Source organism: Hemitrygon akajei, chromosome 31 (genome assembly GCF_048418815.1).
Source record: "Hemitrygon akajei chromosome 31, sHemAka1.3, whole genome shotgun sequence".
NCBI lineage: Eukaryota > Metazoa > Chordata > Chondrichthyes > Myliobatiformes > Dasyatidae > Hemitrygon > Hemitrygon akajei.
Genome location: NC_133154.1, coordinates 26,921,633 through 26,936,044, shown reverse-complemented (window position 1 = coordinate 26,936,044; position 14,412 = coordinate 26,921,633). Strand labels below are relative to the sequence as shown.

The 14,412-nt window shown below is 51.0% G+C and overlaps 1 protein-coding gene across 1 annotated transcript in view; it reads right to left on the bottom strand.

Moving 5' to 3' along the window:
* The window catches only part of LOC140719344 (liprin-alpha-3-like), a 294,708-nt gene that overhangs the window by 1,895 nt on the left and 278,401 nt on the right, over positions 1-14,412 (bottom strand). The window contains 7 exon segments of the mRNA XM_073033919.1: positions 430-501; positions 1,388-1,556; positions 3,863-3,931; positions 5,699-5,874; positions 6,377-6,474; positions 11,381-11,556; positions 12,943-12,969. Of these exon segments, the coding sequence (XP_072890020.1) occupies positions 443-501; positions 1,388-1,556; positions 3,863-3,931; positions 5,699-5,874; positions 6,377-6,474; positions 11,381-11,556; positions 12,943-12,969 (774 nt within the window). The 3' untranslated portion in view covers positions 430-442.

The window sequence follows — 14,412 nt, the reverse complement described above, 5'->3', positions numbered from 1 at the left end:
CAGAATCTGCGGAGGAACAAGTCCCACTGGGTCAGGGCTGGGAGCAGACCCTTCGGCCCGTCGTCGCGGTGCACGCACCCCGACAGCTGCTTAACCCAACACTCACTAGGGCTAAGTTACAGTCAACCCACTGCTCCTGATACGGGAGGAAACCGGAGCCCCCAGTGCCCAAGAGAAAGTAACATGCGGGATCAAAGCAACAGACATTCAACCTGTGTCAATCTTCCCTCACACACGCCCTGGGAGGGACCCTCACATGCGGCTCCCGCCATCTCCCCGTTCAACCCGTGTCAGTCGGTGAAAACTTCCCTCACAGACGCCCTGGGACAAACCCTCAGACGCGACTGCTGAAACGCTCCACATAACTTCCCCTCACAGGCGATCCAGCGCCCGTGACCCCTCACACGCCCCCGTCCCCCGCGGTCTCACCTGCTGAGTGCTGTTAGCATGAATACGTCCGGATTGATGGGGTGTCAGCCCGCGGAGTCCCTGAGGCGGCACCTGTACCAACAAGAGGGGCGGCGTTAACTCCCAGTGCAATCTGTTTTTGCTCCACTTTGTCGCGATGTACCTGGAGTCACTGAACACAGAAGCAGGTTGTCCTGGGCCCACTGATCAAAGACCCATCTACACTAATCCCATTTACCAGCTCTTGGTCTGTGGCCTTCCACAATTCAAATACTTCTATTGTGAGAGTCGATCTGGCGACTCTCCTCTGCACGCTCTCCAGTGGATCACAATCTTCCTACGGTGTGGCAACCGGGTTGTATAAGTACTCCAGCTGAGGCTGGAACAATGCTTCAGAAAGCTGTATCACCACCACTCTGCGCTTATTTCCCAAAGAAGGCCAGCATCCCGTATCCAATCTTCATTGCCTTATCTGTGCGCTGCCACTGTTTGGGATGTGTGCCTCTCCTTCACCCGCAATCCTCTTAATGCCCTTCTCTGCTGCTTGTGCCTTCCCCCACAGACCCAGATCAGTGAGAGTAGCCAGAAGTGGGTTCGAGCCCCTTTCCTGCTGTTAACAGATAAACATAACAAGCCCACCCAGCGCTGAAACCTCGGAGGGGGGATGTGTTGTTCATTTCTTCTCAGGTTGACGTGGAAAATTCCCCGACTCCTGCCAGTACGAAGCCCTCAGCCAGTGTCACTTACCGAGTGACGTTCTGCTGTGGGGCCGCTGACTCGGACAGTATCGCACTTTGATTTAAGTGCTTAGGGACTGAGGAGTTAGCGCACGAAAGCGGCACTGAGGTAGAACGTCAGTCACAATCTCACTGGCCGCTCTCCTCCGCTACACTCCTGCAGCGCCCCCAGCATTCCCCTGGTTGGCCAGTCTCCATTGTATCTACAGAGAGAAGCGGGCTTCGATGGCTGCCCCACTTACTGTCTGCCTGCACCTTCCGCAGCTGGACGCTCTGTGAAGCAATGGCTGCTGCCGTCACCCGGAAGTTGGCGGGGAGCGTTTCCGACGTGTCCGATGTCATATCACGCATCTCCTTTGCCCGGAACCGCTTGCGCCATGACGGGGCTCGGCTGAAGTTCTTGGCGTCGCCCTGGAAATGAGGGGAGGGGAAGGAGGAGAGACTGCGTCACTGGTGACACACTGGAGCAGCAGGAAGAGCTGATGCCTCACAGTCCTAGTAGACCCACTCAGTCTGACCTTGCTGCTGTCCATGTGGAGTTTGCACGTTGCCCTTGTGATCATGAGCGCAATGAGTGCCTCAGTTTGGACAGGACGGTACTAATCCCGCTCCTGAGTTGGGTTGGGGGGGGGGTCTGTTTAGCTGAGTGTTTGTGGGCCTCCCTAGTATTGTGAGGCGGCTGATGTTAATAGTCTGGGTCATGCAGCTTCCAGACGGATGACTGGAATCTACTGTTGGTCAGTAGACCAGGAACTTTCTACTGCATCTGAGGTCATGACATCGGAACAAAAAACCCTTTCCCCAAGATAATTTGTGATGTTTCTCTGTCAAAACCAAGCCTTGCCCCTCATCTCCATTATTAAATCATCCACTTAAAGTATCTTTTTAAGGAATTTCCAGCGTCTTACACCATGCCTTCACACACTGAGTCCACCACAACCATCTACACTAATCCCATTGTATTTTCTCCTCATTGCCTCCTCCCACATTCTACCCGCGACAACTTACAGTGACCAATTAACCTACCAACAGGCACACCTATGGGACGTGGGAGTGAACTGGAGCACCTGGAGGAAACCACGTGGTCACAGGGAGTACGTGCAAACTTCACACAGCACCAGAGGTCGGGATTGAACTGGGGTTGCTGAAATTGTGATGCTCTACCAGCTACACAGCTGTGCCGCCTACTTTGATCTCCAAAAATCTACTTTATACAATAAATACAATGAGTACATGTCTTTCCCTACATTCTCCATACCCTTACAAAGCATCAACACCATTCCTATTTCCTCCTATCCATGAGGTGTTTGAGGGTCTGTTACCCAGGGCCCAGCACCTAGTGACTCTGGACTGTGGTCCTTCCCACACAATCTTTGTGTTGGCTGCATTGAATCGCAGCAGTTTTGCTCCCTGGAACGTGTTGGTGGGCAGATTTCCCTCACGGATGTCTCCTCACAGGAAGACCAAGACCTTTCAGATGGAGCACAGTGTCATAGACATCTCACAGGAAGACCAAGACCTTTCAGACAGACCACAGAGTTAAGAAGATCTCCTTAAAGGATGACTAACATGTTTCAGAAAGACGAGAATGTCAAGGATATCGCTCTACAGGAAGGCCATCATCTTTCAGAGAGACGACAGTGTGCTTTTCACTAAGCTAATGACTTTCCAGCAGCAATCAATGCTGGTCTCGATGTTGTCACTGAGACAGCCCATAAGATCAGTGTTATACAGCTTCTTGGAGTGAACCTTGACAATGACCACCTCATCCCTTTCCAGACCTCTTTGGCAAAATGCACATCCACGAGGAAGTGCACAACTGTCTCATCTTTCCCAAAACCAGTGCGTGGTTGGACTGAGTTCTTGATCATGCATAAGAGATCTCACTGGGAGTCTCTCATGGTCAGCCAGGAAAGATCTCATCTGTGGATCCTGGGAATGAGGCATCCTGCCAAATGACTGACAGTCATTTACATAGACAGAGTTTAACATCGGTAGCTGAGCGAAGGGTGCTGAGTAGGCTACGGTCAATTATGGAAAACGCTGAACATCCTCTACATAGCACCATCCAGAGACAGAGAAGCAGTTTCAGCGACAGGTTACTATCGATGCAATGCTCCTCAGACAGGATGAAGAGGTCAATACTCCCCAATGCCATTAGGCTTTACAATTCTACCGCCAGGACTTAAGAACTTTTTAAAAGCTATTATTAATGCTTTTTGAGATAGTGATTTAGATGCATATCATATTTTTTACTGAGTTAAGTATTGTATGTAATTAGTTTTGCTACATCAAGTGTTTGGGACATTGGAAAAAAGTTGAATTTCCCCATGGGGATGAATAAAGTATCTATCTATCTATCTATCAGTCTTCCTGGGAACTCATCCCACAGATCTCTGGACTTTCTGTGCTGACCACTGCCCGATTGACAAATAGTCATAAGTATTTTTCTGCTCAGATGTTTGAATGGAGGGCAGGTGGTGCTGGGCGGAACGGGGTCAGGGAGCACCTTGGTGTTTGCGTATTGCAGTCCCGCGCAGTGTTTGATGCAGCGTCATAAGGTGGCCATCAGAACGAGTGCAAAACCAAAACCAAATCCTAACCCCAGTCTGGGCCTCAAGACCCACGACTTTGTGATTTCACCCCCCTCCTGGTCCTGCTCCCACTCTCCAACCCACCAGCTCAATGACTGAGCACTCAGCTGGGTATGCACTGACCTCTTCATGTCGTCTATCCGTTCCTTGAAGCAAGAGGTTGTTGAACTCATTTTCCAATATCTGGCGAGCCTGTGGGGGCAGAGGACAGTTTTAGGAGCATGTAAGTAAGATGCTGCAGCCCCATAGGAGGGCTCCAAGAACTCATCACCACCGCCCCACCCCCCATCTTCAGCTTCAGGCGGCCGTAAAGGGCAGCTCCCAGACTTCACTGAAATGACTGGAACTAGAGGTGAAAGGTGAAAACCTGGGAGTGAAAGCTTCTTAACTCAGAGGTGGTGAGAATGGGGAACGAGCTGCCAGTGGAAATGGTGGATCCAGCCTCGATTTCAATTATTAAGAGAAGTTTGGACAAGTACATGAATGGGAGGGTTTTGGAGGGCCAGATACAGGTCAATGGGGCTAGACAATAACATTTCATCACAGACTAGATGGGCTGAAGGGCCTATTTCTACGCTGCAGTACTCTACGACGTTGCATCGGGAGGGAAAGGTACAGACAGGATCATCAGGTGAAAGATCATTAACTCAAAGCATCAACCCTATTTCTCTCTTCGAGAATCCAACCCAATCCCATTTCTGACACCTCTTGTCCTTACTTCTCATTTCCGGAATGCTACTTCTGTTTTCAGTTCTATGAGACTTGAACAATCGATCTTGAATCAAAGGGAATTTTGCTGTTTGTGAAAGGATACAACTCTTTCAAGATGCGAACAAGTTCAGGGACACGTTAGATTCCTGCGCCCTTGGCTAACCTGCCTTCAGCCACTTGGGTCCTAGCGATGTGAGTCCCCGCAACTGTTCCTGAAAATCAACTCATAGCTCTAGCTGAGTTAGTCTTCCATGTTTAGAAGGAAATTTTTTGATCTACTGCATGCACGAACTAAATTCATTTTACTGACTCTCAATTCTCCAACCCGATTCTTCTCATATAACACCTGACCACTCAGCCCATCTAATTTTTGAGTTTTCAATGCAATCCCAACAATCCACTGATTTCATGAGAATGTCTTTCTCGCCTGATTCTCCTGTCACACCTACCCCAGGGCAATCTATACTAACTGATTAACAGCGCAACTTTGGGATGTGAGGGGCAAGTGGAGCAGCCGGATAATCCCACGAGTTCATGGAGTGAACATGTGAAACTGCATGCAGACAGTTCCCGAAGTCGGGATCGAACCGGGGGGGGGGGCGGTCTGAGAGGTAGTTCACTCCTGCTGTGCCATTGAGCCCCCCCCCGGCCTTCTCCCCAAGGGTTCCACCAGGTTCCTTTCAGTCCGCTGCTAAGTTGTCACTAGTTGAGAGCTCTCCCAGCTCACCAAACCTTGCCTGGACTTGGCAGGTATGCAAAAGGTGAACTATGTCCGTGCACGTGGTCCCATTCCACTGCCTGTTCCCTGGACGGGACTGTGAACAAACTGCAGTGTGAGGACATATAGGAGCAACCTGTGATCTCTCGGGCACCACTGCCAATATTCCCCCATTCACGCTGAGGTCCCTTGTACATTCCACTTCCCTTTCTCCCCCCATCACCCACCGTCAACACCTCCCAAAATCTCCAACAGCTTTTTAACCAATCAAAATGTTGGAAAAGATCTACACTGGGCTTTGCCATTGCCATTGCTGGGAATGGGCCAGGTCGTCCACCACCCAAGTTTGACATTACTCCCATCCCCACCTCCCATGACCCCTGTCGGGGGCTGTCTGTCTACTGGGGGAGGTCTGCAGCTGGCTGTCTCTCCTACGTCACCTGGCCCTTGCCCTCCTGCCCCACCGCGGCCTTCTACAGCCTGCTCCCGAGCACAGTCGCACCACAGCAAGCTTTCAGCACACCGTGTACCTGCGTGTTCTGCATCGGGATCTGCAGCAACAGTGCAATGTCGTTGTGGTCGAAGGTGTCGTCCAGGGCAATGAGGGCCCCGTGCACCCCGCTCTCCTGCAGGTTATTGCTGTATTCCTTCAGCCCGATCGCCTGGACCCACGCCATCATCCGGTCGTTTGTCCACACCATCACGTCTGCGGAGGACAGGAAAGGTCTGAGCGATGCCTTCGATGTTCCAATACACCGCACGGGGTCAGGGGACCAAGGTCAAATGTAGAAGGGGACTAAAGTGGGGTAAATCTCCCTGTTACGGTCGGCATGGGGGTGTGAGCGTGTCTGCTGGGATAGTTGATAGCCGGAAGTCGCCTTGAGCGTGTGGAAACTGGCTGAAGTTGGAGGGATGCTGGGAGACTAACGCACAGGATTAGCGTCCAGTCAGTGAAAATGTGTGCTCAGTATTCAGCCGGATTTGAAGGGCTAGTTTCCATGCTGGATGAGGCTCCGATTCTGAGATTTATACAGTGTAGACAGATTATTTTGTTTCCTCATCTCACGGGGACGTTTCCAGGTGTTGGGGAAGACAGATCCTGGTAACGGAACAAGCATCAGCACGGAATCCACGACGCGAGACCAAGCTCGGCCCCACTGCCCCGGCGGGAGATGGCCAGTCTCTTTAGCGACCTGCACGGCACTCACCCTTCACCTGTGACAAGCTCTCCTCTCGTTTGCTCTCCAGTTCCTTCTTGTCGTAGTTTAGCCGCTTCAGACACATGATGCCGTAGTGGAGACTGATCCTGCAACACAGAAACTCCACGATCAGAATGGCACGGAGTGGACTGAGAGGAAAGAGACCTCGAGTTACAGCCGGTGGTTGCTCAGGGAAGGTGTGTCCTGGAGAATGGACTCTGGTCACTGAGGGTGGGGAGTGTCTTGGGGTACCGACTGTGATCACTGAGGGGGAATGTTCTGGGTGACCGGATCTCACAGCTGGGTAACTGGACCGCACGCCAGGGTGGGGTTTGGGAGCTGATATTTGCCTTGCGGGAGAACACCTGGTCTGCTGTGGTCCCATCCCACCGAGAGCTGGGATATGGTGGTGACCCCTGTGCAGCGAAACTCCCATAATCGGCTTGGCGAAGACATGGGTGTCGGAGTGGCAAGCTTTCTGATGTTGCTTCTCTTCGTACCCGGCAATATTCCTGCATGTGCTTGTCAGGAGAGGAATAGGATGATAGTACAGATGAATGAGTGGCTGAGGAGCTGGTGCAGGGGCAGAGTTTCAGATTTCTGGATCACTGGGGTCTCTTCTTAGGAAGGCATGACCTGTACAAAAAGGACAGGTTACACCTGAACCCAAGGGGGACCAGCATCCTTGCAGGCAGGTACGCCAGAGATGTTGAAGGGGGCTTAAACTACACTTTGTAATTTGGCGGGGGTGGGGGGGGGGACGTGAACTGGAATGATAGGGCTGAGGATGGGGCAGTTGGTATACAGGTTGATGCAGTGCGTAGTGAGGCTGTGAGAAAGGGCAGGCAGATATAGGGCAAAATTGCAGTCAGTGGGGTGAGTTGGAGTGTAACATGGGGGCAAAATCGAAAAGGGTGATGAATACAGGACTGAAGAAATAAGGAAGATTATCTTGGAGCAGTGTGAGATCGGCAAGTGTGACGTTCTGGGCATCAATGAGTCGCGGCTGAAAGGAGATCATTGTTGAGAGTTGGCAGCCATGGATACACCTTGTATCGAAAGAACAGGTAGGTAGGCAGAGGGGGTGGAACGGCTCTGGTGGTAACAAATGAAATCAAATCCTTAGAATGAGATGGCACTGGATTGGAGATGTAGAATCCTTCTGGGTAGAGTTAAGAAACTGCAAGGGTAAAAAGACCCCGATGGGAGTCACATATATGCCTCCGTCAGTAGCCAGGTTGTGGGGTATATATTACAAAGGAAGATGGAAAAGGCAGGTAATAAGGCAATGTTACAATAGTCATGGGGGATTTCAGTATGCAAATAGACTGGGAAAATCAGGTTGGTGCTGGATCCCAGGACAGGGAATTTGTAGAGCACCTATTAAGCTGTTTTTTTAGGGCAGCTTGTGGTTGAGTCCACTAAAGGAAAAGCAATTCTGGATTGGTCAAACAGGAGGAAATCTGCAGATGCTGGAAATTCAAACAACACACACAAAATGCTGGTGGAACGCAGCAGGCCAGGCAGCATCTATAAGGACGTTTCAGGCCAAGACCCTTCATCAGGACTAACTGAAAGGAAAGATAGTAAGAGATTTGAAAGTAGTGGGGGGAGGGGGAAATGCAAAATGATAGGAGAAGACCGGAGGGGGTGGGATGAAGCTAAGAGCCGGATAGGTGATTGGTGAAAGTGATACAGAGCTGGAGAAGGGAAAGGATCATGGGACGGGAGGCCTCGGGAGAAAGAAAGGGGGAGGGGGGAGCACCAGAGGGAGATGGAGAACAGGCAGAGTGATGGGGAGAGCGAGAGAAAAAAACAAACAACTAAATATAAGGGAAAATCTTGCCTGACAAATCTGTTGATAATTGTTTAGTAAATAACAGGCAGGATAGACAAAGGAAAGTCAGTGGATGTTGTTTGCTTGGATTTTCAGAGGCCTTTGACAAGGTGCCACATATGAAACTGCTTAACAAGATAAGAGCCCATGGTATTATAGGAACGATACTCGCATAGATTTAAGATTACATGATTGGCAGAAGGCAAAGAGTGGGAATAATGGGGCCTCTTCTGCTTGGCTGCTGGTGACTGGTAGTGTTTCACCGGAGTCGGTCCTGGGACTGCTTCTTTTCACATTCTATATCAATGAATTAGATGATGGAATTCAAGCAACACGCATGAAATTGTGGAGGAACTCAGCAGGCCAGGCAGCATCTATGTAAAAGAGTAAGTAGTCAGCGTTTCAGACCAGGACCCTTCACCAGGACTGGGAAGAGAAAGATGAGGAGACGGGGTAAGAAAGTGACGGGAGGGGAGGAAGAAACACAAGGTGAGAGGGGAAACTGGGAGGGGTGAAGAGCTGGGAAGTTGGTTGGTGGAAGAGATACAGGACTAGAGAAGGAGGAATCTGATTGGCGAGGACAGAGGACCATGGAAGAAGCAAAAAGGGAGAGGAGTACCAGAGGGAGGAGATGGGCAGGGAAGGTGAGAGAGGGAAATCAGAATGGGACATGGTGGGAGTCTCATTCCATCAGGTTGGAGGCCATATAAGGTGTCGCTCCTCCAACCTGAGTGTGGCCTCATCACGGCAGTAGAGGGGGCCGTGGACAGAAATGTCGGATTGGAAATGGGAAGTGGAATTAAAGTGGGTCGCCACTGGGAGATCTCGCTTTCCCGGCGAACGGAGCGTAGGTGCTCGGCGAAGCGTCTCCCGATCTGTGTTGCGTCTCACCGATATACAGGAGGCCACACTGGGAGCACCGGATACAGTAGACGACCAAAACAGATCCACAGGCGAAGTGTTGCCTCACCTGGAAGGACTGTTCGGGGCCCTGAATGGTGGTGAGGGAGGAGGTGCAGGGGCAGCTGCCGCACCTGTTGCGCTTGCGAGGGTAAGTGCCAGGAAGGAGATCGGTGGGGAGGGACGAATGGACAAGGGAGTCTCATTGTGAGCGATCCCTGCAGAAAGTGGGGGGGGGGGGGTGCGGGGGAGGGAAAGATATGCTTGGTGGTGGGATCCCGCTGGAGATGGAGGAAGTTACGGAGAAACCGTAACTTAGATGGCGGAACTGACGGCTTTGTGGTCAGGATTGCAAACGATATGAATATAGGTGGAGGGACAGGTAGTTTCGAGGAAGGATTTGGATTGGGAATGGGCAAGTTAGTGGCAGATGGAATATAGTGTAGGGAAGTGTCTGGTCATGCACTTTGGTAGAAGAAATAAAGGCGTAGACGATTTTCTAAACAGGGAGAAAATTTAAAAAAAAATCAGAGGTGCAAGGACTTGGAAGTCCTTGTACAAGATTCCATAATGGTTAACTTGCAGGTTGGGTCAGTGGTAAGGAAAGCAAATGCAACGTTAGCATTCATTTCAAGAGGACTAGAATATAAGAGCAGGGATATAATGTTGAGGTTTTATAAAGCACTGGTGAGGCATCATTTGGAGTATTGTGAGCAGTTTTGGGGCCCCTTATCTAAGACAAGATGTGCTGGTATTGGAGAGGGTCAAGAGGAGGTTTACGAGAATGATTCATTACGAGAATGAAAGGGTTAACACATGATGAGCTTTTGATGGCTCTGGGCTTGTACTCGCTGGGGTTGAGTAGAATAAGGGGGGATCTTATTGAATATTGAAAGGCCTAGAGAGAGTGGATATGGAGAGGATGTTTCCTATAGTGGGGGAGTTGAGGACCCAGAGGGCACAGCCTCAGAATAGAAGGATGTCCCTTTAGACAGAGATGAGGAGGGATTACTTTCGCCAGAGGGTGGCGAATCTGTGGAATTCATTGCCACAGGCAGCTGGGGAGGCCAAGTCATTGGGTGTATTTAAAGCAGAGGTTGATAGGTTCTTGATTAGTCAGGGTGACAAAGGTTACAGGGAGAAGGCAGGAGAACGGGGTTGAGAGGGATAATAAATCAGCCATGATGGAATGGCAGGGCAGACCCAATGACCCAAATAGCCTAATTCTGCTCCTATATCTTATGGTTTTATGGTCTTTTCCTGAGCAGATTGGTGGTAAATCCCTCAGCGAGTTCAAGGGGTGGGGCAACACCGTCCTCACCGACTAATGTCACTCCAGCCAACCATCGTAGGGCTGCTGTGGGATCTTGCAGTGTAATCCATAACGTCCTGGTGCGTACTGGTACCTGATTGTGGGAATATCTGCATCGGACCCACTTGGGAGCTCACACTGACAAATTAGGGGCACGGCCGTGTAGTGGTTAGTGTTGTGCTTCACAAGGCCAGCGGTTAAGGCTCAATCACTGCCTCTGCCTCTAATGAGTCCGTAAGTTCTCTGTGGGACGATGTGGGGTTCCCTCGGGGTGCTTTTGTTTCTTCCCACGACCCAAAGATGTCCGGGTTAGGGTGAATGAGATGCGGACGTGCGTGGCAACACTTGTGGGCTGCCCCCAGCACACCCCCCCCCCCCCCCCCCCCCCGGACTGTGTTGGTTGTCGACGCACGTGACATAAATTATGTGATGCACTCACGGACAGACGAAGCTAACCGTTGACGGGCTGGAACACCAAGGGGCCCCAACCCACCCTGATGCCCGATCCCCACCACCACCCTGGACCCCCCACCCCCCACCCCCAGCCCAGAAGCCAGCTCTCGGTCACCCTGGACCCCGTGTGCGTGGCAGATCTCCGACGTGGGTCAGAGGAGCTCAGCTCACGTACAATGAGGTCAATGCGCTAACTAGCAGGCCACGTGCCAAGCATCGGGATATAGGAACGTCAAAGATTTACAGCCGCACTCCATCAAAGACACGGCCAAACGTTCACATGATCCCACTGGAAGGTCACGGGGAAGCCCCAGGATTTGTATCCAGGGGGGAGGGGGGGCTGTGCACAGCAAGATCCCACAAGAGCCCCTGGATCACTGGCTAGAGCGTAGTCAGTGAGCGTTCCGCCCACGCGTCAGTAGGGTGGGGCAGTTGTCTGGGTGAAGGACGTTGAGGGGGGCAGCACCGGGACGGTGTGGCTGAGAGTTCCACCCCCACCCCGCCCTCACACCTGTGGAAACTGTCCACCATCTTCAGCTGGCCGCGAAGCTCCTTCTTGGTGAGGTGGTCCAGCATGCGGGCATCGACCAGAGACTCCATGAAGTAACTGCGGTACTGCGGCAAGCCAAGGCTGGGAAGCCAGTCGTTCCCCACCCACTCGTGGTTCATGTCTCCATGGGCCAAGATCTGAGGGGTTCAAAATAAACAAGGTCTCACGTGAAGTGGGCAGCTCGCAAGGCCCAAGCGTCTACCCCGACTCTAATGATCAACAGCATGCCAAGGACCAGACGATGATGGAATACCAACCGCACAAACACAACGCGGAGAAACATCAACAGGGACGGCGTCAAACATCCGGAACCGGAACTACCAGGAGATATTGGGAAAGAGCAAGTCAGCGGGTTTTAAGATGATTTTACAAAAAAGGGAAACAGCTTCGGGGAAAGAAGTCCAGAGTTTGGCAAGTTGCCAGCTGAAGGAGCTATGGACAGCAAACTGGGGGAAATCCGGCACAAGCAAGGCGGAACTGGGCAGAGACTGTGAGGCTAGAGATGGGCACTGATTCAGTAAGTCTTTTCCGTACTGAACAGCCACTCTAACCTACTTCTCACAGTGACTAATGCCAGCGACCGGTGTTTCCATAGCAGCTGGGGACTAAAGGTATTGGCCTTGTTTCAAGCATTTCATTGGTCAAACACTGTAACACCACTTGCAGCTGGAATCCAGTAAATAATTTTAAAGCCCTATTAGATTAAAAGCAAAATGGAGAAACAAAAAATTGCCCAGAATAAATGTGAGGAATTTGGTTTCCAAATATCTCCAGTGGAACAATGTTCAAGCTTCAGGCAGCCTCTGGATTTCGCCGGGCAGTGTTCCGAGCTTCCCAGGGTCACTGACTGCTACCACGGGTCACCACCTCTGTTTGAATTTGGCCCTGGACGTCCCAATGTATGACCCTCCTCATCCACAAAGTGCTGGAGGAACTCAGCAGGTGGTCAGGCAGCATCTATGGAGGGGAATAAGAAGTCGACGTTTTGGGCCGAGGCCCATCATCGGGCTGTGTCTCGTCATAAACATCACTTTCATCACCAAGTCTTGGCCCAAGGCATCGACTGCTTATTCCCCTCTGTAGATGCTGCCCGACCTGTTGCGTTTCCGCCAGCATTTTGTGTGTGTGTGTGTTGCAGAATCCCCAATACCTGCACCACAAACACCACCCCCACCATTGTTTGGCCACTCGTATCCACCTCACGAATCCTCACTTACCCATCCTCCAATGGTCTGTCAATCAAACAGATTAAGCCCCGCCCCCACACACCACCATGTTGACGCTTTTGACCATGAAAGAGAAGGTTTCAGTGATTAATGTCCTGGGAATGTTCCCAGTGGTTTCCTAGAATCGTGCTCCATTCCATGGGGCTCCAGGACCGCCCTGCTGATAGGTTTGTCATTGGCTCCCGGAGAATCAGGGCACAGCTACCAGCTTCTTGCCTGTTTGTTGTCCGCGACCCCCGGCCCAACTACAACATCCTAAAGCAAGACGTGAACGGAAAACAGGAACACAAAACCCACCTGGTCCCAGCTGATTTCCTTGGCTTCCTACCACCGGACAGGTTAGAGGTTAGTGAGGCAGAGGGTGAAAGGATGCAAGAAAAAAGTTAGTACAGGGTTAGTGCGAAGTATGTGCCATTTTGTGTAGACCACAGGTACCGGGGGTGAAGGGAAGGAGGAACTGGGCAAGATGATTGGCCATGAAGAGTGGCAGAGAAGGCTCGAGGAGTCAAACACTTCCCCTGATCCTCTCCTTCTCCTGCCCTCTTCCCATCCTCCGACTCCATCCCTGCGCCTCCTCCTAAACCACCACTCTTCCCCTTCTCCAATCCTCCTCCTCCTCCTCTCTGTTCCTCCTCCTGAATCACCTCCCTTCCTCCTCCTCCTTTCCCTATTCCTCTTCATGAAGCTCCTCACTTCCCCATTCCCACCGCTGACTCCATCCCCAGCTCCTCTTCCCGTGTCACTATCAGAATCCAAGTGCGGAGGAAAAACAGTCTCCGATGTAGAGACAGTGATGAGAATTTATTCATCATAATTCCGAAAGAACACTGGCAACTCAGCCGAGCGACACCATGAGAAGTAACATCCACAAAACTAGGACCCTGCTAATCGGGCGTCCACTAGTAACACAGAATCCCTGAGCCCAGTCAAAATAAACTTAATAAATAGAAAGCACCAAGAAAACGCATTACAAAGAGCAATTCAACTGGGGGTAAAAAACATAAGGAACTCTAAACAACTAATTACTCTTGTTAAACCACAATAAGCCAATTTCAGGTGCTATAAAAACCTCAGAGCCCAACGTTCTCCAGCACCTCTCACAGGCCCGTTGAGCTCATCACATCCTGTTCCTCCTCTTGAAAGCCTTCCTCTCCTCCTGTTCTGCTCCCTCCTTTATTTAACAGGCTGGTGGTGTCAACTTGAATAACTTGCCCAGGACATCTTTAACTGACCACAGTGCCAACCTAACCCATCCCAGTTGCCTGCACACGGACTGTACCCGTTTATTTCCCGAGCTGAGTACACATACAGCTCCTCACACACTCAGGAGTGTATGACCCAAGGGTGGTAGTTTCTACAGCTAGGTCTTGGGACTAGGTCTCTCTTCGGTGTTCTTCAATGATCACACTTAATCTTATGAAATTCTCCCCATGCCCAAGAGACAGGATGCAGGGAGGACACTGGCCTCAACAGATCAGGAAAAGGATAAGGAGGGCTGGGATAAGAAAAATCTTTGGGATGTTCTTTCCTGGAGATGTGCATGTTCAATAATTGAGTTCATTCCAAACAGCCATCGAGGGGTTTCTGGATATTGAGGGTGATGGGAAGAGTGAGGAAACACACTATTAGATTAGCTGTGATCAGCCTCAGAATCAAAGGACACCTGTTTCAAACTTCTTTAGCCTGAGGCCGATGAATCTATGAAATTCATTGCCACAGACAGCTGTGGAAGCCAAGTCATTGGGTATATGTAAAATGCAGGCTGAT